This window comes from Calidris pugnax, unplaced genomic scaffold, assembly GCF_001431845.1.
Source record: "Calidris pugnax isolate Ruff unplaced genomic scaffold, ASM143184v1 scaffold118, whole genome shotgun sequence".
NCBI classification, from domain to species: domain Eukaryota; kingdom Metazoa; phylum Chordata; class Aves; order Charadriiformes; family Scolopacidae; genus Calidris; species Calidris pugnax.
Window position 1 is genome coordinate 2,352,463 of NW_015090855.1, and position 23,794 is coordinate 2,376,256.

The 23,794-nt window shown below is 38.8% G+C and overlaps 1 protein-coding gene across 9 annotated transcripts in view; it reads right to left on the bottom strand.

Annotated features, from left to right (window-relative positions):
• The window catches only part of ADNP (activity-dependent neuroprotector homeobox), a 30,840-nt gene that overhangs the window by 5,259 nt on the left and 1,787 nt on the right, over positions 1-23,794 (bottom strand). Inside the window, exons 2-8 of one of the 9 annotated variants that reach the window (XM_014943721.1) lie at positions 19,575-19,697; positions 16,668-16,763; positions 14,173-14,328; positions 12,759-12,804; positions 11,314-11,620; positions 3,015-3,127; positions 882-974 (exon numbers count right to left, since the gene is read on the bottom strand). In XM_014943721.1, coding sequence (XP_014799207.1) covers positions 882-974; positions 3,015-3,127; positions 11,314-11,620; positions 12,759-12,797 — 552 coding nt within the window. In that variant the 5' untranslated portion in view covers positions 12,798-12,804; positions 14,173-14,328; positions 16,668-16,763; positions 19,575-19,697. Of the gene's footprint in view, positions 1-881; positions 975-3,014; positions 3,128-11,313; positions 11,621-12,299; positions 12,461-12,758; positions 12,805-14,172; positions 14,332-16,667; positions 18,304-19,574; positions 19,698-23,794 lie in introns of those variants that run through there. The other 8 variants (XM_014943727.1, XM_014943718.1, XM_014943724.1 and 5 more) reach the window with 8 other exon arrangements.

Genomic DNA, 23,794 nt, shown 5'->3' on the forward strand with positions numbered 1-23,794 from the left:
AGGACAAGATCAGTATATTTTACGGAACACAGCAATACAGGGACAGTTTTAGATTAACATCACACCAGGAATCCATGACAACACAGGTTCCCATTTCCTGTAAGAGCAATACCTAGTCTTTCAGATGCTAAAGGAGGGCTTCTTTTATAGAGAGATTTCTCACCTCACTTCTGTCAGTGCTGATATTACTCTATATTGTACCATTGGTAGAGGCTACTGCAGCGCACACAACTTGCCTTAAGTGTGTTTAATCAGAATCAAATATTATTTCCTCCCTCCACTTCTAGCTCAATTCAAGTTTCTTTTATTACTGGCTCAGAAATACCTAAAAAGCAACACTTGCAGTGTCCCTTCATTGCTGTCACTGCTGCATAGAGCTATATGTGCCTAACCCCAAATCTCAGACACAGTCAGATACGAGACTCTTCAGATGCAGCAGGCAGCTACAGAGCTCCAGCAGCAGTTAGATGAGTTCATTTCAACTTTTTCTGAAACGATGAAAACTGATAATGAAACATTTAAGGAAAGGTAAAAAAACGTAGCACAAACTGTGTACAATTGTTGATCTTTTGACTGGAAGGATGGTGAAATTGTGCTAAGCTTGAAAACAGATGGGCTCTTAAGATGCAGTTGTCAAAGGGTAAGATTTCTTGACCAATCAGTTCCCAGAATGTGGCTATCCATACTACTAGCATAAAAACCAGCATTATTTCTTTAAAAAAAGAGAAAAGGTCAGTGGAGATTTTGTTGCTGTCCCTTAAACTGATGCCAAATGAAGATGAATGGGTACAACTGCAGGAAAAGCTCTCGGTGTATTTGTAAAACGCCCTTTAGCACGAACCATCTTCAGACTCAGATGTGTCAACATAAATATTACCAACCTGATTTTTTGTAAGCGATGGGTCCCACAATCCTACATCCTCCCATGTAGTGTTTTTCAAATAAAAGTCATTAGGTTCAAACTGCTTAAAATCCTGGAGAAGATGGGAAGAGAGTACAGAGAATGAAAACCAAAGATCAGCTGCTGCCTCAAGCAACAACTCCTGAAGCATCCATCCAGGCCTCAAGTGCTGCTGGCAAACAGGAGATACTAGTAATTCAAGAAGTGTGTGTATTTAAGCTGCACCTCTTTGGAGGTGAAGTTGTGAGTACTCTTAATACCATAAAACACCTGAAGAACTATTTTCAGTACTCATCTTCCTAATTAACCAAAGACTGTAATTACACACCTGCCCCATTTTCAAAAGCAATCACGGAGAAAAGTATCCCAGGGCTACCGCTAAACATTTAAGATCATACAGATGCTTTACCATAACCCTGACTTTTGTTTGGTTTGGGGATTTTTGGAAGGAGTGAGGGCATTGGTTGGTTGATTAGGTTTTGGGATTTTTTTATTTCACACAGGAATTCAGGTATAAGTTAAAGTTTGACTACATGTATGGTGTCCAAGAAGCCTAATTCCTATTAAAAAATAATTTTATTAAGTACCGGCACTTTGACTTTGGTATATGTCAGCAGCACATAGAGACTCAAAAACAGTATTTTCACCGAAATGAATACTTGTCTCAGTTCAGAATTTTACCCTTAAAATTATACTTGCTCCATAAATTTCCCAAGCAGGAAGGACTTGCATTTCTTCCTCTTACGCATCTCACTTAAATGCTCTTTACAGAGACACTAACAGAACAGCCAAATCCCACAGGTCATCATTTGCTGGGTACTCTGAAGAGTTAAAGTACACAAATTGGCAGTACAGAAGTTTGTGTTCAGGACAGAAAGCTGCATTTTTTGAGACGATAGTTATGAAGCTTGTCCAGAAGAGTAGCACAACCCCTTCCCTTCTAACAGCTAACACAGGAGCAGAAGTGAGTCTTTAACCCAATGCCCAACTGTTCAGCACTGACAAACACTTCTTGGAAACATCAGAATCAGCTTTTGTTCCCCAGGAACATCCTACACCACACCTAGTTCTTGCATCATTCCTAAATGCTCAGTTAGAAAATGTTATTTTTAAGAATCCAACATAAACAAAGGACAACCTACCTTCAATATATATCAAGTCAGTCACACAAAGCATGAAGTGTATCTTGTCTCCATCCACTAAACTTTCTAAAAAGCATTTACGAGTACATTTTAGCTCTAATTATTGAAAGTCCTACTTTGTGTAGAACTTACAAAGCAATGCAGTGGTAGCCACACCTGAACAACAAAGCTCCAATGGAATCTCAGAGTCATTCCCAGAAGCTGACGAGAACAGAATATGGTGTGGGAACAGGATACAGGGGCTTCCTTCAAAGTGCACAGTGAAACTGTAACAGTGTGAATTGATAGCACAGAAGTTCGTGTTCAGGACAGAAAGCTGCATTTTTTGAGACGATAGTTATGAAGCTTGTCCAGAAGAGTAGCACAACCCCTTCCCTTCTAACAGCTAACACAGGAGCAGAAGTGAGTCTTTAACCCAATGCCCAACTGTTCAGCACTGACAAACACTTCTTGGAAACATCAGAATCAGCTTTTGTTCCCCAGGAACATCCTACACCACACCTAGTTCTTGCATCATTCCTAAATGCTCAGTTAGAAAATGTTATTTTTAAGAATCCAACATAAACAAAGGACAACCCACCTTCAATATATATCAAGTCAGTCACACAAAGCATGAAGTGTATCTTGTCTTCATCCACTAAACTTTCTAAAAAGCATTTACGAGTACATTTTAGCTCTAATTATTGAAAGTCCTACTTTGTGTAGAACTTACAAAGCAATGCAGTGGTAGCCACACCTGAACAACAAAGCTCCAATGGAATCTCAGAGTCATTCCCAGAAGCTGACGAGAACAGAATATGGTGTGGGAACAGGATACAGGGGCTTCCTTCAAAGTGCACAGTGAAACTGTAACAGTTTGTGAAAGAGATCTTAAAAATACCCAACAATGTCACACAGCAAAGATCTCACAGTCCCACTGGCTTTGGAGGATTTTAACTCAAATTACAACACTTGGGAGGTATCATACTTACTTCTATATGTTCTTTACAGTATTCCAAACCAATGTCACTAAGTATTTTTTTCACAGTTTTCCGGGCCTTTCTTAAACTGCCAAGGTTGTTGACAGGAAGTTGGAACATAGTTTCTATTGAAAAAGAAAGTAAGAGAAAGGTTTAAGTCAAATGTGTTTTGTCTGACAGAATGTTGCACTTCCAATTATTAGTAATTTTCTGGCTCATTTTACCCATATAACCCAGTATCAGAGCTGTACCATTAACTAAGAATCTACTGTATTTTTTGTCTGATTTGTTCTTAAGTGAGGCTGGCCATAAAGCTAGATATTGACAAACTTCACAGAGCAATCAACAAACTGTTTAGCAACTATTGCAGGAGTGATCAGCTGCATCTGCAAATAAGGTTTGGTTTGTTTGTTTTAAAGTGTGTGTATTTACATGAAATTGGCCCCCTATGCTGAAGCACTACAATCTCAATTTATCTTTGTGCACACATATCCTAACTGATTTGAAAATCGCTAAGTTGAACTTCAAGGGTTGTGTTGGTCTTGTAATAGATGTAACGGTATCTCTTCAGTGAGAAAGGTGCTTCTTGCATTCAACTGTAGGTAGGATAAGAAATTAATACTGCTTCCTCTATTTACTGTATTTGTAGCCTTAAATGCCTGACAGCTGTTTAGCAAACATCTCTTTTATGGAGATGGGACCTGAAAGCTTGGTCAGAGCCCTTCAGAGATATAAATCACTGGAAAAAAGTACAAGAGAGAGCTTAACGCCTCTAAGTGTAGCTGGATATTTACAGCTTCCAGGACAACCCTCCCTTTCAGTTCCCCACACAAATAGCTAATTAATCCAATTAAACTGTCTGTAAATGACTGGGGCTATCCAGCTAAAAGAAGGCCTAAAATTTTAAGATGTATGGATTCCCAGATTCAGCCCTTACCACTAAGATTTCTTCCAAACTCTAACAGCTGGTCTTACTTTGTGACAGAGGAGCTGTGTGTGGGCGCTGCTGTCACTGCAGCGAGCCTTGCCCAGCTACAGACCCGGCACCAAGGGGTCACCTGCACTTCAACATGCTGCAAAACAGCAGAGACAACACACAGTGATTTTGGAAGTGAGAGGGGCTGGAGCCAGCAATAAAAAGGTAGGCTTTTCTCAAAGGAAAGGGGAGGAAGCAAGAAAGTGTCAGAGTTGTTATCTTTTCCCTAGGCTTTAATAGTCCTGCGCCTGTTGCTAAAGAGCATCACCTCAGAAGATAATTTGAAGATCATCAGATCTCGGAAGATTTTTGATCATTAATATTTCTGTGAGCCAAATCAGAAATGCTGCTTTGTTTGAACAATGCAAGGTTTGATTCATATCAACAAATTAATCGACTATAAGGCCAAAGACTACCTACATCAACTACAAATGGACTTTTTTTTTGTCAGAAGCTTGAAAGTATTTTTTAACACTTTGAAGCAGAAGCCTAGAATGCAGAGTTCACAGAAGTTTGCAGCTGTTAAATATTTGAGTTAGACAAAAAATTCTCCCCTTTTATCACGAGATCAAGGGCAACTGCTAAGCTACAAAGAGCTTACTAAGAAATTTTCTCAAAAAATCCAACCCAACCCCTTCTCTACACACTTGTAAAAGTATTACCTGTCTGTTTACACACTGGCCTTTTTATTTTCACACTCCCACCACCTTTTACTAGGAAATGCTTTAAGGCAGTCACTAACAACTGACTATTCCATGATTTCTCCCAACAACACTGTTTAGTTTCAGAAAACTGCTTCACTGGGTTTCACAGCCTCGGAGGAGTGCTGGTAGCACGTGTCACTAGGCTCTGATCTCCTCACATTCAGAGAATTCAGAAATAGCTTCTGAGTAAGAGCAGAAAGCTATCACGACAGTCTGGATTCATATCATAACTATAAATTAGAAATTAAATGGAAACAAGCCTATCTAAAGGATCTACAAGAAAATTTTCAGAAGTACCAAAGCAGCTCTAACCATTAAGCATTTTGGTACTTGGATCGGACTGGCCGCTGTTACAGATGACCAGAAACATTTTAGCACCCCTCTATAAAAACTAGCAAGCAAAGAAAAACAAGTTTAGACTTAAGTCTATAAATCTCAGGGATTCCAAATTACTCAGTTATAGTATCTGCAGCAATGAAGTTACTTAGACACGTCATGCAAAGTGTCTAACGATAGTAATTTTCAAATAACATAGGCTAGAAAAAAAAAGTATTTTAGTATTTTGTATTTTAATGTTCTGTATAAATTTCCTCCAAGTAGCACTTGTTAAAAGAATTCAGTATACTCAAACCCAAGCACCATACACACATACAAAACTCCAAATGCAAGTATATTAATTTTTGTGACTGCAGAGGTGTTTCAGCTAACTCTAGTCTTGGTGAAAGGATTAGAACTGAAAAAATAGAGAATTAAGTTAATATGAAAACTAACTATGTTCTGTACCTTATCAGGCACCTTTGATTTTAGGGAAACTCAAAACCAATTTAGTAATATGACGAATTAGAATTCTAGTGAAACACATTATAGGTAGATTCACTTAGAAGTCTCTTAACATGAACCCTAGTCATGGTATGAAGAGCGCTTCAACCCGCATTCTTTGCCAGCTTGGAGGAGGCAAGGATCAAACAGACCTTGGCAATAAACTCCTTGCTCTTCCCAGTTATTCCCTCTAAAGCCTCTAATGACTTTGTGTGGGAAATCATGAACTGCTCTTTGTTTATGCTGCATCCATTCTCACTGGTACTCTTTTAGCATCAAGTATTTCAGCTGCAATTATAAACCCTACCCAGTGCAGAGTTTGTCTTTAGGTGACAATCACTTGTAAACTTGAAAGTCAGCCACAAGGCTCAAAATAATGCTTATTGTAAAATACCTTACTTTAGAACAAAATGCCACTAACAACTTCTTCACCAAAAGAATCAAATACTTTCTCTTAGTTCTTGTGTCTAATATACCTAGACATGCAAAATATACCATGATATATATAAACTCAAGTGATAAAGAAAGCAAATAATTTAGGACTGCCTGAAAAGCAGATCTCTATTCTATCTGCACCATCTTCTTGCCCCTCCTCTCCTGCTGCCTCACAGCCAAGTCTTAAACACAAGAAATTATCAAGATCTTCCTACCACAGCACTTCATAATGGAGGATATAATTAGATCTTCACACCTGAAAACTGAAGATCAACCTTACTTTGCAAACTTTGCTTGACAGCTGAATCCAGCTCACCTAACCTTAACAAAACCCCTCATCCTTAAGCAAACACAGTTCATTTTATTTATTTATGAAGTTTCTTGACTATTTAATCATAACTGATGGAGAGCCAGATACAATCTGATGTTATGGTTTGTGACTACAAAAAGTAGCCAAATGTAAGCAGAAAAAACAAGGTATAAAAAAGCAAAATATAATTACTACACTAGAAACACTGCACTTTAGTTTTCATTTCACAGTCACATTTTGGAGATGCAAAGACTTATTCTAAAATTCATGCTACAGGTAACAGCCACTATGCAAATTTATGAAGTTTCTTGACTATTTAATCATAACTGATGGAGAGCCAGATACAATCTGATGTTATGGTTTGTGACTATAAAAAGTAGCCAAACTTAAACAGAAAAAACAAGGTATAAAAAAGCAAAACATCATTACTACACTAGAAACACTGCACTTTAGTTTTCATTTCACAGTCACATTTTGGAGATGCAAAGACTTATTCTAAAATTCATGCTACAGGTAACAGCCACTATGCAAAGTGTGAACAAAAAGCTAAGAGAAGTTTCCCAGCCAGTGCAGAGGCGTTACCAAAAAGACCTGAATGAAGTTCTTTCACATCTTCATCCAAAATTCTGAAGGGGGAGCAGGAGGGAAGGGTTTGTGGAAAAGCAAGGGCTCTTTGGAAGGTAAGCACAGGGACAACAGTTAAGAGACTTCACAGAACTCAGTGTGTACATGGTATTGTGCTTGGAGAACTGAGGCACTGTCTTTGGCTTTAACAGGCTATAAGAGTCCCAGGGAGGCAGAATTTAGTCTTAAGTGCAATTCTGATATTTCCATCTTATAAAATCTAAATTGAAATCTTCAGGAACCAGCAGTTCAGTTCATACAACAGAATCACATCCTGAAATGGGAACAGGCCAGCACATAATATAGGCCAATTGATTTAAATTTATAATTACGTCCAAGTTTTAGGAAGCAACCAAAACCGCAGGCCAAAAGAAGCAACAACAATGTGCCTCATTTGTTTAAAAGATTAAAGGTTTCTTTAGGGTTTTCAAAGAACTGAGGTTCACTGCTGAAATAAAAAAGGGACCTCACTTCAAGGTTGATATGGCTTCACCACAAAGGGCTTTGTCGCTACTCAATTCTCTAACCCTGTTAAGCCATAGAGGGGAAAAAATTGTGTAACACCTTGAAATGCTCTCAGGAACACGAGTGTGAACAATATTCAGGAAAAAACAATTCAAGCGAACAGAAGGGACAAACCCATTACTAGAGAAAATTTCTGCTTAGTTTTAGGAATTTAACAGGGCAAATATCATTAGACACAGGAAACCAAGAGTTCCAATTTTTAAGGCATGACAAAAAAGCAGAAAGGAAACAAGGCCTAGTCCAAAAAAATAACCACTGCATAGTCACAGACAAGTTTCAACAAACCCCAAATTCTTCATCACTTTTTTTTTTTTTAAACAGATTTTAGCATTTAGACAGACTTCCAGTGACTTTCAACTCCAAATTGCCTCTTCACCAACTTGCTACTCTTAGGAGCGCTTCAAATTCCAGATGGAAAGAGTTGCAGTCACTATTCTAAAAACATCCAGAATGTGAAGTCTGACACATCCTCCTGTTACGTTACTCTAAGTGATTTTTAAACCACTTTTAGCGTTTTATAAAAAATAAACTATCCTCACTGTTCCAGCTTCAAGCACTTCAAGTTAACATGGCCATGCAGTTCAGCCCTTTAACACATCAGTTACCAAGGGACTGGAACCACCTAGAAAACCGAGTCAACAGATGAGTTAAAGATTACTGTGCAATTATTTGGAAAATTAATTCATGTCAAATACAATATTACATGCCTGTTTTAGAGTTCTGTATTGCAACAGTTAACATTTTCTTATGCTACATGTTCTCCTCAGTGCAAACAGTGATCCCTTTTGAGGGAAGTGCTGATCTCGTACACAATACACTGTATTCACAACTCGAGAACTGTGACCTTACAGAAGGTACGCACCCAGGAGAGCGAGGACAGGGAACACACGAGGGAAAAACAGCAAAAAAAAACCCACCACCACATCAGTCAAATTATCAGAGGTGATAAAAAAGAGAAAGCTTCCACCTGTCTTTAGACCCCAAAAGCTGTTTCTGATTTAATGTAACTAAAATCTTAATTCTCCAGTGGGTCTTTTGTATTTTGAACCTCATCAGAGGTGCTGCCTTGCAGCCTTTGATACCTTCAGGTAACAGCTGTGAGACTGCTTCAGCTCTGCCAACTTTATCTAGAGCAACGAAAGAGAGGATCTTCCAGCGTACAGCTTCAAAGCACCCACAAGGTAACAATGCTGGTTTGATTCTAGGAAAGGTGCCTCCGTTTTCACCAACAAGACAGCCTTTTTATCTCAACTAAAATCTTCAACAAATATTCCAGATCTGCCTCATCATGTCATTTTCATTTTTTGGACAATATTATTCCAAGTGCTTACTGTGGCTGTTTTATACTTGAGCTTTGTTACAGTTCTAACAAACAGCAAGTATAATATATTTCTAATGTCATAGTCTTGTTAGTAAAATGGTGGGTTTCATCCAGAAATAGTTTAAACACCCAAAGAAAATCTTCCTGTGGAGGAAAATCTTCCTGTGTAAAAGGAACCTAATCTGGAGGAAAATCTTCCTGTGTAAAAGGAACCAAGACCGCACCAGTTTAGGTTTTCTAGAGAACCTACTCTTTCATCTCTTTATGCTTAACTGAAAATGACACCACACTGTCAGTTTGTAGCATTAGGAAAGCCTTCCATGGCCAGCAAGCACAGAACCATAGGTGGCTTTAAACGTTTCATTAAGGCAGATGTCTTCACTCAACAAGGTTTGTAAAGAGCATCCTGTGAAATGGCAAGGAAAACAAAAGATTATGGAACCCCCAAAAGCTACAAACTAAAAAAGCCCTAGTCCCTAGGGCATTTTACTCTTATTCAGGCATCCCAAAGCTGTATGACCAGGCCAGGGAGCCTAATGCTCTTCACAACAGCCACTGATTCTTCTGCAGTTCCTGTCCAGGGGCAGAACCAAGCCAGTGGAATACAGAATTTTTAAAATTTTACTTTTTTTTTTTTAAATCATACAAGAAAAGTATGATGTCAACATGGCAAATGATACTAGAGGAATAACTGGAAAGTTACTATCTGACTATTCCATTTATTTCATTTGGAAATTTAATGAACATAGTTCTAAGTTTATCCAAGTTCACAGAGCTGAAAACAGAAGCAGCTGTTGATCAAGAAAGGGAAAGCTACAAAGTTAAACTTTCCTAGCACATATTGAGAGAAAATTAAGAATGAAAAAGAGAAAAAAGTTACAGAAATAAAAATTAGGCTCCTGGAAGCATTTTTTTTTTATGTGCATTTATCAAGTTTCTTGACATACAATTTATTTTACCAGCTGCTAATTCCCAGGCCTACAATGAAAGCCTCCCAGGAACATCGAGGTTGAAAGCTAGTAACTCATTTTGAGAGCATTTTCCCCTCACAATGAAATATACAAAGTTACTCATACATAATAAGCAACATTTACCCTTCACCCTACTCCTCAAACACTGGCTCAATTGAAAGGATCTGCACTAAAAAGAAACACTTTATGCATATTCAGTATGTTGACCATTTTGGTTTGGATGAGTAATAAAATTATTCAGCCACATTCAGTTCACAGCCACATAGCAGTTAGTAGTTTTATTAATTACACAACTCTGTTACTGTGGCTATGTCCTTCCAGGCTGCCTCACCATAACTGAGCAGTCAAAGCAGAGGTGCCAAAACACTTTTATGGAGTCAAACAAAAAGTATAGATCTTTAATCCTAAAACAAGCATATGTTAAGTACAGAAAACCCAAAAGGTGCAGCCAACTGAATCAGTTCCACATTTCCAGATCACTAGCTCTCTACTACTGTTCAGCAGAGGCACTATTTCACCACAGACTGAATGCGACAGCCCCTTCCCTGAATGTTTGCTGTGAACAGGCAGCAAAGCCCTTCCAAGAAGGGCTGCAACATCCCCAGCTGTAAAGATGGGAGCAAACTACCATCGTCTGTGCAAAGGCACCACCCCTTTGACTCTACGGGCTCAGATTTCCAAATTGGACTAGGATTTCCAAAGGACAAGACTCTCACCCAGACTCTCACTTCATAAGCCTACAACTAATGGTTCAGGGCTACTGCAAAAAAAAAAAAAAAAAACAACCACCCAACAAGCCCCCAAACATTTTATAACTCCAGGTATAAAAATGCTATATAAAATTTAATGAAACTGCAACTGTAGCAGGGGTCTGCCTACTGTAATGTAAACATCTACTGCTCATAGGCTTTTCAGATTTTATGCCAAGGTATTGGCTGAATTTATCAAACCAAATGTGATTCCAACTGACTTGATGCCAACACTAGATCTAATGACAGAGAAATGTGCATCTCTTGAACTGACTGCTTCCCAAAAGCCATCTGTGAAATTTACGCTTCCATAAAACTTCTGTTAAATAAAACTGAGAGTGCAATTACAACTATCTCTTGGGCACACTATTAAATAGAATAAAACAAGACATCAATGAGCACCTTTGGTTGACCCTTCCTTTCCTAATGCTCTCATTTACTCTTATTATGAAGACTCAGAAAACCTGACTATTTTGGGGATCTGAAACACAGTATTATCAACGGTACTGTTGAAGAAAGTATTAGGTGTGAGCATGTGTGCAAAACAGACAATTTCATAAGCAATATGCAAACCCAGCCTTTTCTATAACATTGTGACTTTGAGTTTGTATACATCTATACCCGGATCAATCTTGTCTAATTAAAATAATTAGCTCTGTAGGAACTATAGTTCATAAAGCACATTTCCTATAAATTTGCAACTAGAAGATACTAATATTTCTGCACAAACTTATAAAATGAATAGTTCTTACTCTCTCTTTTCCCTTCTCCCCCCTCATCATCCCCCTGCTGCTTCAAAAGGTCCATCCTTTCGTCGCTCTTTCCCCCTCTCCTCCTCATCCTTTCTTTGCTGGTTCTTGGCCTGCTTGGTCCTTACCTCGCTCATTTTCCCTCTTCTCATCTTCCCTGCGCCAATTCATAGCGTCCACATTCTTTCGTCGTTCTCTCTCATCCTGTCTCCACCGCTTCTTGATATCTTTGTCCTTAACTTGCTCATTTTCTCTCCTCTTCTCATCATCCCTGTGCCATTTTATTGTTTCTGCATTTTTCTGCGGCTCCACGCTTCTTTTCAGATAGTCTTGTCGCCTCCTCCTCTTTTTTAACATATCCCTTTCCCTGGCACGAGCCTGCTTTTCTTTCTGGGAAAGAAAAGCTTTACGGGGCATCATGAGCTGCTGCTGTACCTGTAATAATATCGTATCCATGGAATAATATACTATACATGCACTCAGTCAGGCACCAACAACTCATTTGGAGGTGAACACTTCAAATACTAAGCCAAGATAATTTACTGCTCCTTCTCTTTCCTTCATAACCCTCTGCTAGCTCTGTACCAGATAATGACAGGCGAGTTGTATGTTCAGCTGCAGACACAGCCCCTCACCCACACCTCTGCAGCTGATGCACACCCAACAGTGAGAAGTCACCCCCTGACACCCAGGGCCTGAGCAGCAGGATTTCTTACAGCTCCTCCCACAGTTTTTAACAGCCCTGTGGCACTGCTGCATCCAGTTGAAGGAACAGGCTGGTGGGAGAGTTGAGAAGGAAACCTTAGTTTCTTCTCTTACTGGAGATCTACATTTAGTGAAACTTAAAGGTGCTTATTTATCATTTCAGACCTCCATCTCTACCAAATTTGGTTGAAAATGGCCAACTTTTTTCTTGGCTGGGAGGAGGGAGGGGGGATTAGGGGACAAGCCACAATCTGAAAAATTGTATGAGCTTTGTTTCCTTGGGAAACCTGGCCAAAACATTTAACTGCAGTTAATGAAATAAGTCCTGACTCATCTACTCAAACTTCCTCTAAGTATGTTATGTCTTGCTATTCAGAAGAACAAAGGAAAAAAAAATATGACTATTTACTTGAAGCTTCTGCTGACAGCATTCCTGATGAATGGGGCTTATTGGGTTTGTTTTTAAAGAGGTGTCGATGAAGACTACCTTTTAACAAATTGGTTTGCTTTTGATCATTTCTCTGTAGTCGTCCAAAACATTCACATCTTTAAATTCACTGGTGTTAATACCTGAAATTTTTAAATCATGGAAGAGAAAACAGACCACAGGAAGAATTTATGCTATTACTAATATCCTTTAAATACTCTTCTGTACACATTGAGCAACGTTTCAGAAATGTCAAACTGCAGTTGTGGCCCAGGTTTGGGGTTTTTTTGGTTTGTTTTTTTTTTAAATTTTTGCTTAGAAGAGAGTTTTGCAGAGGTCTAATCAAAATGAAAACTGCAGAAAGGACAAAATTACTAGATTAGAACACTTAAGCAAAGCCTAAAATAAAATGAAACAAATGTACTTTTAAAATTTAGCTACCTTATGGAAAGCACTTGTTCCCAGCATGCAATACTCCATCTTTTTCCTACAGAAAAAGCAATGTTTCAAACCCTTATTCTAAAAGCTGTTCCTTTCCCCTATGCAACATATCCCCCCGCACACTTAAACCCACTACTCTAGTCCATTGCCTTTGTTAGGTATCTATCATGTTCCCATGGTTTTAATTCCAATAATTCAACCCCAAATTTCTTAATATCCATAATAATACTAAAAGGGAAGGGCTGTAGCAGAATGAAACAGCATAATCAAAAAAACCGCATGCAGTTTGGTAACAAGTTAGTGCATAAAATTCAGATTATGCTAAAAATTACTTCATTAAAACAAGCTCTCTACTAGACAGCCTGTTTTGAAGCATTAAATATTTCTCAATAACAGTTATCATTAAAATCAGAAAGCAATGAGAATCCAGGATCAACACCATCAGTGGAACCCAGACACTGTAAATGCTTTAAAATAGTTTTAATTTCTCTATTGGCTGTGTGCCAGTACTATATTACTGTTGTTTACCAGAGCAAACTTAACTTACTAGCTTTTAAAACTTACATTATCTTTATAATTTTATCAGTAACCCGATTTTATTCCAATAACAATAGCATGAATAAAACTCAAAATCATATTTCATGCAAACGATTCTCCCCATCCTCCCCAGGCAAGTACTGACATTTAAAATCTGTCATTTTTAAAAAACTCTTTTGGGATTAATTGTTTTATTTTCTTTCATTTGTTTTTTTGGTCAGTCTTTTTGTTTGTTTTTTGTTTTGTTGTTGGGGTTTGTTTTTTCCCCTCTGGCTTTATCTCTTCATTGTTAACTGCAGTTACCTCCCCTCCCTTTATACATGTCCCGGCCCACTTTGACAGACCAATTTATAGACAAATGATAGAAAATATCTTAATAAAAAACACTTCAGTTGAATTTCCAAAATTAATTATTTCAATTGAGATTCAAATCAAAAATGTCAGATTCCAAGGAATAACTTAAAGGAACATCCAACTTGAACTATATATCTTTGAACTTCCACATCACAAGTCCCAACTTCTTCTCCAGTTTGTTTTAGCACGAGAGAATACTTCAGGCAGTCTGGCCATTGCTCTTGTACTCAAAAATCATCTTTCACTTCTGACTCTGTTGGTTTTAATAAACCAAAAGAGGGGACAAAAAATTAAACCAGGAAACTAATTAATATGCAGTGAAGCTGCCAGTCTGATTGAGCTTAACGTCCCTCCACCTCCCCAATTTTTCTAGAGCACAAGTTGGTGTTCCTTCAAGTTCAAAATGTCCAAACATCAGCAGTAAACAGTAGAACTATCCCTTCAACTACTTTTTGCCCATACTTTGCTAAATGAAAATCTTAACTCTTCCCAATCTATTCAGTACATATTATGAGGCATTTACCTCCAAAATTAATGGTGCTTGGGCGTCTCAGACTCATTGGACAAGTTTCATGCAAAAGCCTCCAAAAATAATTCTCCTTCCAGAGCGCCCACCTCAGCGATTATATTACACCTACTGTGTGAGGCCAAAGCCCGGACATAGAAGAAGGATCATATCCTGCTGTACAAAACAAAGTGTTAAAGACAAGAGATAAGAAATGTAATAAGGGCAATCTTACATTTATAATGTTCGTTTCATTGCAAAAGGACTCCAAAGCTAATTATAAACCACATTTACGGTACCTTTACAGATATGGAGCTACTGTAGAGTGCACTCCAGCAAGTTAACAGTGCTGCAGGAAGCTTTAGCAGATTTGTGGCTTAAACAACAGATTCCACTGGGTGCTGCTACCTGAGGAATATTTTAGTGCTCAGATTTCAATTAAGTTACCCAATTCAGAAATGCAGGAGGATGCAGAGATGAACGCTTCACACTTCATATAACCTTTTGACTCAAGTGGAGAGGACCTCAGTTTACCCCTCATCTGAGCTCTGGGTACCCCAGCAGAGCTGCGCCCTGCAGAGATGAGGCACAACCAGGAAAACACCAACAGGGCTTCCTTGCACAGGTCATATTTCCTACAAGGTTCCCATACAAACCCAATCCCACTTCAATTTGCAGTATTATGGGAGATCAAACAGGTGACGTGGCTGTCACCACAACCCCAGGGACATACATTCATTTGGGAAGCATTCAGATTAAAATTTTCAACTAGAGTGCTGCTGGTAGGAGGATGTGAAGTAAACTGTTTGGGGTAATGCCATGGAAATGATTATGCTTCTGTAGGAAGGCTGATACCTCTCCAACTCACACCACCCATGGACAGAAACTCAGTCTTGAACAGACTGGAAACACAAGACATAACATTAGTATCATGAAAGTCTGGAACAACCAAATCTAAAGTTTATAAGAGCAAAATTTGTTGAGCCATCTATAATTACTTTTTTAAGTAATAAGGGTTTTACTGCTTAAAAGTGTTAGATTTTAATCTCTGCTGATTATTCAGACAGAACATCTACAGCTTAAAGTACAGATCATTTTTCTTCAGCAAGTATGGTTTCAACAGAAGATACAAAGATGCTCTAAAAGATTTAAAAAGACAAAATTCTTAAAATACTTCACAGCGAGGCAGAATATTGCATAAGCTTTAACAAGACCACTAGCTGTACCTTCAAAAGGCAAAAGAGAATATTGCATATGCTTTAACAAGACCACTAGCTGTACCTTCAAACAGGAAAGGATGATGGGTTATTTTGTTTCACACTGGATTATTTTCTAACTAGAAAGCAGAATTTGTGCCCCTGTGTCTCTATCAAGTCTAAACTCCCCTTTTCCCACTGAATCCTCATTGTGGAAAGCATCTTCTGGATGAAGACCCATCAGCCTGGAGAGCAGATCAGTGACAATTAGTGCATCAGTCTGATGATACCAACACTGAGCATGGGGAAGAACTTCATCCCATACTGGGTCTCCTAAAGACTGAGCATCATTTCCCTGCACTGTGCTGCTGACAGAAATCACCAAGCACCTGGCATTTTTCTGACTTGATATCATCTGAAACTCCTTGATTTTAGCCCTTATTTAGCTAGTATTTTAAGCTGAAGAGGTTCTTGGTTTACATATAACAGTGCAACATAGTAGCACGTATCAGAGCTGACAGCAGCTGCATGTTCCTGCATGAAATGAAACAAGGCTGTTAGTTTCTTGATACTGTATTTTTTTTATCTCTCCAGCCCAACTGCATTTTAAATAGGGTCCTTTACTATTTTAAAGTAACTACTAAAGTTACTTTACTTTAAAAGTAAAGCCAAGGATGTAACAAACTTGCAAGGAAGGCTGTTAGTGCAACATGAAGTGAAACATCTTGAAATACAAGAGAGTTAACCCGTGGTTCCCACAGCAATAGAAAAGCAGCCTCCTCAGGTATTAAGAGCAGGTTAAATGATGCTGCACGGTGTGATGGTGTGTAATACTCTACAGTGATGGCCTGCACGGTGTGATGGTGTGTAACACTCTACAGTGATGGCCTGCACGGTGTGATGGTGTGTAACACTCTACAGTGATGGCCTGTACGGTGTGATGGTGTGTAACACTCTACAGTGATGGCCTGTACGGTGTGATGGTGTGTAACACTCTACAGTGATGGCCTGTACGGTGTGATGGTGTGTAACACTCTACAGTGATGGCCTGTCCCTGCAGCCAGGTGGAAGCTGGGACTCTGGGACCTGGCAATTCCAAAACAGCAGAGCAAGGAAGAGCGACAGTCAGGAAGCAGAAAGGTGTCTCAGAGAAGAGAGAGCAAATGAAACATATCAGGAGCAGAACCACCAGGGAGAACAGAGAAGTTGGAAAAACTGAAAACTAACGAAAACTTCCTTGAAAAGGAATTGAATACCTCCCTTCCCTGCACTGAGTGAATAAAGAGTCTACTCCCAACACGTCTCTCGCTGGCTTACATTAAGCATTTTCACCTTCTTCTGGTGGACTCTTCTCTTTCCTCCTTATTTAAGCACTGCTGGCCTAGTTTTCAGAGGGCTGTGCACCCACATCTCCTGTGAAGGTAATGAGATTTGCAGTTTAACGCACATCTGAAACGCCAGACAACTACGGGCTCATTTTTCAAGTCGGCTATAATCCCAGGATGGAGGCTGTTTTGTAACAGCGTGTGCTCCATTCTCATGGCAACATTTTCAACAGAGAGCATCTCCTCAGCTTTATCAGCTCAATCATCTGCAACACCGAACTTCTGCCCATGTAACATGATGGCCTTCAGCTAACTTCTGCCTAAACACCTCTCAACACCCAACTAGATCATTCTGTGTGCGCCACTGCCATGGTCAGACCCAGCACTTAGATTCAACCTTAGGCTGGCACATCAGAAAGCACAAGCTTCCAAGCCCCTTAACTTGTGTCTATGTCTAAACCAGGACCAGGTACATTAAAAAGACGTGAAGCGAACAGAAAACCCAAATCTAACCCTCTGGAAAAACCTGACATTGTTTTAAAACTAAGATTACTGGAACTGAAGGAAAGCAACAAATGTAATTTGCTATTTGGTCAAATAATTGTAAAACTTCTGCAGCACTGTGGGCATGAAACCACCTCAATTCCCCCTCACCATCAAACGGTCCATTTCTTAAAAGTCCTTTTGAAAAAACAAAGAATTTAGAAATATTTAAAAATCACTTCAGAGAGTATATCAGCTACCTCCAAAAAATTTCAAGTTTTGTGTCAAACAAAAAGGACCGTTTCACACCACTTCTCTGGACATCCTATGTAAATACTCCTTCCAGAGAGAAGTCCATCTAAAATGTAGGACTGGAAAAAAACCCAATAAACCCACTTAAAATCCTCTGGAGGAAACTCTTAGGCTAAAAACATTAACATGCTCTTTCAGTAGTTATATACAGTTTTCAGCTACGGCTTAAAAAACTCTGCTTTATCTTTTTTTTTTTTCTTTTCTTTGAGTTTATTGTCTAGCTTCAGCTTGGTGACTCTTACACTAAGAACTCCAACTTCCCATCAGATGAAAAACTTCTATGGAAGACAGTTCTAGTGAAAGGAATCAGTAAGGCTGGTGTGTCTTACTCTCCACTCATTTTTCATGTAAAGGTTAAAAAAAAAAATCTTCTGCAGTCCAGCAGACAGGGATCTTCTAAGTCATTCACACACTTCTCATTCTTGCTCGATTTCTGGAATTTTCCACTGGTGCCAGAAGCTCCATCTGGTGGGTGTGTACACTAACTGCAAAACTGAAAGGGAATTAACTATTTCCTTATCAACTTTTGTTTAGTAGTAGAAGTTCTGTACACTGTAATTTCTGTGCCCCAATATAATACAAAATGGCCAAATTCTGATTGCTCTGGGAACCACAACTCCTTATTTTTATTCTTGATGAATAATCTGCTACCTTACACTCTGCTGGGAATTTCTGTTGGGTTTTCTTATTTTGATGACACAGGCTGAAGTGTGTTAAGGAATGCCGTTAGCTAAATTTGAACATTTTCTAAAGAAGGATCTTTTGAACACACACGATTAAAAAAACGTGTCAATTCTGGCAATCTCTACCATATTCTGAAAGCAGTTTTAAATTGCATCCATTCTCTAGGGTATGCTGTACTTCAGTGTATAGGAAATTTTAAATTAGAGGCACTAGCAGCTCAAGAAGTAGGCTTACACACCTACTGCCATCTTAAATAATACTGTTTGTGACTGTTCAAGATCTCAAAAGATAAACGTTTATATGCATCCACATACATGCAGTGAAATCAATATGTAATATACAAACTCAATATGATAGCCTCACTTGTTTAGGGCTATTTCTTAAAGATTTCAGTTTGAAATGTAATAAAGCCTGCACGTCTTGCTGAAATTCGAAATCGAGACTGGTGATCACTGAAGCACGATGGATATTATTTGCTTACACCATGATATCCACACTTCAGTGATCAGGAAAAAAGGCTGCATGAAAATGCTCTACAATTCCGAAATAATCCTCATCTAGATTGTACCTAAGCATGAACAACCCCAGAATAAAAGTTATTTTGGAAATATAAGCGTGTTTCACAAATTAACAGCTACCATTTAAATTAAATCAAGAATAATCTTGACATTTTCAATCTAAAGCTCACAAACCCATTTGGATAATTAAAAAAGGGGCACAGAAATCTCTGTAAAATGTGTGAGAACAAAGCACGTAATCAATATATACGTAATTGATGATTGGATAACACTGATTGTGAAAGATCAGATCGGACTGCAAGTGAAAGCGGTAGCCCTGTCCTCTCTGTGCCATGTTTTCCTGCCATCACCACTGTGTCAACAGCCAGAGGCCAGACCTGATCCAACTGAAAAGGAGTGTTTTTCAGGCAGAGTGGTTCCTTCCCTCACCTAAACACAAGTGCTAGGACTGGCAAAAGGAAGGTGGCAGGAAGCGTGGCCCATCCTACCCCTCCTTCCAGGGGCAGCACAGACACGGACACATTTCAGCCAGTAGTGACACTGCATCCCTTAGTGTGTCCCCACCAGTAAAATGCACTGCTTGCAGGCTGGTCGAAGTGGCAGAACAGATCAACAAAACAAAAGAGAGCGTACAAATACTTTTATACAAGCTCATCCAAACCCCTGCCAATACACGCTTTTCCAGATAGTGGATAGATTAGACATGGAAGGGATCTCGCCAACTGGCTGGCGTCTGAGTATTTAACGTGTAAAAATAGTCGGTGAAGTAGGCTGACGCTAATTGTTTTTCCTTTGCCTTACCCCCACTTCACACACGCTCTGCACAAATGCTGGCATTACACGATTGGGTAAAGTCCGTAAACATGAGCTTAAAATCAGTCTTACCACTTCACATTTCTTACCTCTTTCCCTTTCTGTCTAAGCATAGCTCCCAAGTGCTCCAATCCCTGACTACATTCCAGCGTTAATCCACCTCAGCTACCGCTGTCTTCCGTCTGACTCGGGAACCTTCGATATTCAAAAGGCTTCATAGCAGCAGCAGCAGGAGGAATGGGGAAAAAAACAAAACAAGATCACAAACTTAAGTTTGACTTTTTAGGAAAAAAAAAAAAAAGGTAGCATTTCAAGACAATTAGTTTGCCCACTTCAATTTCAAGAGACATTTTGCCCCCTGACTGTTGCTGCTATGAACCTGCATCGCTAACAACTTCTTTGGTCGAGCTGCAGCACAAGCAAAGAACTATCAGACCCAGAGTCACATCAGAAATCAATACACAGAAGAGGTAAAAAGGGGTGAAAGAAAGAATGCTTGAAGGCTGAAAGACAGAAGAGGAGCTGGGGGTAGGGAAGAAGCATCAAACAGTGAAGCCAGGCTTGAGAGCATGCCCTTCTCCTACACTTCAATGACTGGATGAGCTCAAGAGTGTTACTTCAGTGGACAGGCTGTCACACAGTTACTTGATTTCTGTTTCTTGTTAATTGTTTTAGGTACTGCTTGAGAAGTAGATTTTAAATGAAATATTTTGCCACATGATCTGGACAGTCAAGAACCTGCAGGTGTGAAGTGTTCACAGAGTCAAGCATACAGGTTTAGGACCCAACAGCCAGTATCAAGTTTTCATCCAAATAATCTTTAATGCCACCTTAAAAAAAAAAAAAAAGTAAGGATATAAATGGTGGTAACTGAAAGTGACTCACTGCAGAAAAAATGGCATTTATTCCACTCTTATTCAAAAGCATCAACCATCAGACACATTCAAAAGCACTAATGTGAAATAAGAGTAACACTAAATTGGAGCCTCGTGTTTGCCTTTCACCATCAGCGAGTTATAGCAAAGCTCTGAACAATGCAGATTTTTCCTTGAGGCATATGGCCCTCAGGTAGATAAATAAGAGTTACACCCTCTCTAAAAATGTCTTTATTCAAATCTAAAACATGTATTCATTTTTTATATCAGATTTAAGTACTTCCTGAAAGCTCAAAATGAACAAGTCAATTTGGCCATCCTGACTAGGAGAACAAGGGTATTCTTCCCAAAATGTGCCAGGTGAGTCAGAACAAACCTTCTACATATACAGAAGGCACAGGATTATATTTTTTTAAAAACTAAATTAACATAATCAGGAGTCCTTTTTCTTCCAATGCATATACAGACATTTACATTACCTTATCCTTAGATCAGTATCTTTTATTCTCATTTCCATAGCTTATACTATTCTTAGGAAACGTACACTTGTATCAACGTATTTATTTATACCCCCACATTAACAATTATCACTATTACAATTATGTTAATAAAAAGCATACCCAACATATATAAAAAAAGCCCTAAGCATAGAGCAGGTCTTAATTTAATATAACAAAAAAATACGGTAATGCTTGCGTTGATGCAGGCCAACATAGTCAGCTGCTGTATTTTTTTAAACAAGCATGTTACATGCATCTTAAAAAAAAATATCCCAGCATACATAGCACTATAAATATACAAACTCAGCTGAACTAATAATTTAAAATATACCCCATCTTGGCCCATGCAGATGAAGCAGATCAGGACCATATTTATCAGCTGATCAATTGCAGCCCTATAACTATCCTATAACTATCCACTGCCTCCCTCCTGGCACCCATGTCCCACAAACTTTAAACTGTGATCCTCATCATATCTGATCCTCTTTTGTTCATCCCTGCCATAGAAAATTTTGTCTCTCTTAAACCAACTTCAAGCAGTGGAGCAAAGATAACTTCCCCTTTCTGAAGAAAAAAATAAAAAGAAAAACAAGAAAACCCCAAACCAATAAATTCCCCATCAAGCCGCTATATCTTAATTGCGGCCACCTCAAAACAAATACATAATTAACCCATTTATTTGCTCCCACAAAATAATTTGTTCCAATTTCTTTCTTTATATCAATCAAATCAGCTGCCATCTTAATAAAAATTTATAAAATACACATTTGGACTGTATGACCTGACTACTGATAAGATTCTGATATGGGTATGTACTTCAGGAATGCTGCTTTGAATTTTAATATTTACTTTCAATATTTACTATTATTACGGAGTGGTAAAAGTGGGTTGGGAATAATCATCTATTATTCACTCTGTGGTGTGTCAGAATCACAACTTACCTTCCACAGAAAATTTGTACATGTATTCATTTAGAATTTAACAGCAAATTCAGTAACTGTAGAGTTCAGTTTGGTGAGTACCTGACAAATGATACTTTATACTATTAAAGCTTAATTAAAATGCTGTTGTAATATACCACTGTGACACATACCAATTCTGAAAATGCTAATGGGCATCTTCTGACAACTGGGAACTTCTAGCCTACATATACAGAAAAAAAGTGAAGTTATTCATCTCATCCTGAAGAGCACATAGAGTCTCCCTAGATGTTTTGTTTGTGCAGCTGATGCCTAACACTGTAGGACACCAACTTTCCAAAACAGTTAAGAAGTTCCTCTCCTGTGAAGGTTTTTCACTCCTAAGCACTCCGAGCAGCAGACACTGGTCACCACTTGTGATGGCAGCCACCTTTCACCTTCCCCATCCTTTGCATATCCAAACAACATCTCCCTGCTAAAACTTAACACAAGTGATCTCAAAAGCCCCTAATAACTCTTAAGCTCTAGTTCCACCCAATATACTTTCAAGCATAAATAGTAGTAACCTAAAGAGAAGCTTTCGATAAACCTGATGGACCATCACTTCAATTTAAAAAATAAATATATTTTGTATAATGGGGCACTAAAAATATATCAGTTTGCAATGATCTCAGAGAGCTGTCCTCAAACACTGAAAGCATCTCATTTCTATTAGTTACCAAAAAATAATGTTTAAAAGTTAATTAAGAAATAATGTTAATTTTAGTAAAGGACAGCCTTGTATTAAAAAATAATACAAACCCATTTAGCTTAGTATTACTCTTGGAGGACAAGTTATTCATTGCGTGTCAAAAAAGACACCACTATTTTAACTGAAGTTTATTTAAGTATTTGCTGTAATAATCTTCAGGAAAGGCAACAATCATGTTACAACCCAACAGCCTCAAGTGCAATTTTGTTAACAATAGTATGTTTCTCTTCTGTTGCCTCTTTTTAATGTTTTAAGATTTCAACACATATCATGATGTTGATCTGCTGATACCAAGTTACTGCCCAACATCTGTAAATGTGTATCTAAAAAGGAACCAAGCTTTGGTTTGTTTTGTTACTAAAAACAAACAAACAAAAAGCGTTCCTGTTTCTTAAACAGGACGATCCATCTTTGCCAACTAGAAGGATGGCAACTTGTAATTCCTACAGTTACCAGGGTCCCCAGGTGAAAGTTTTTCCCAAGGAGCTTGAGACCCTGCAAGAGGAGACAAGGCTGGTGGCCTGCAGTGTGCTCAGGCCGTGCTGCACAGCAGCCAGGCCAGGGCTGCTCCACGCTACCCTGACAGGTAGGACTCCATTACCTCAGGTACACCTTGTACCTCCAGACACAACTAGAAAATAGTAGTAAAAATAAATGGAAACATAGCTAGTAAAAAAAAAAAAAATTAAAAAAAAGGGGGAATTTCTCTAAAAGGAAAGAAAACCTCTTTCACACCTACCAAATGGCTTAAATGCATCCAATTAACAAAGAATATGGAAACGTCAAGTGCCTGGTTGCCCGGCCTCTGGCCATGGCCCCAGACAAAGCACTCCCTGCCTCCCACTGCAAGTTTCTGCCGCCGCAGCCATGCGCGCAGAACGTGTGAAAAAATAATTTTAAAAAAAGGCAAAAAAAAAAAAAAAAAAAAAACAAGACACTTGAAACTTGATATAAAACCTGTGGCCAAAGCAGGCTATGGGCTGGAGCACTTGATTATTCTTTTATCAATAAATAAGAGTGGCATACAGTTAATTTCAGCACTGTAATTGAGCGGTGCATTCTGGGAAGCTGCAAAGCACTGTAAGATGAGGAAATGTAAAAAAAAAAAAAAAAAAAAAAGCCATGCAAGTTCATAAAGCAAATGGCACCACAAGCCACAACCAAGTTTTGCTACAATTCCTGACACCCTCCACGGGGCCTCGCGAAACCGCCCAAAATCCTCCATATGCCCCAAAACCCGCTGGCCCAGGGCGGGCTCCCACC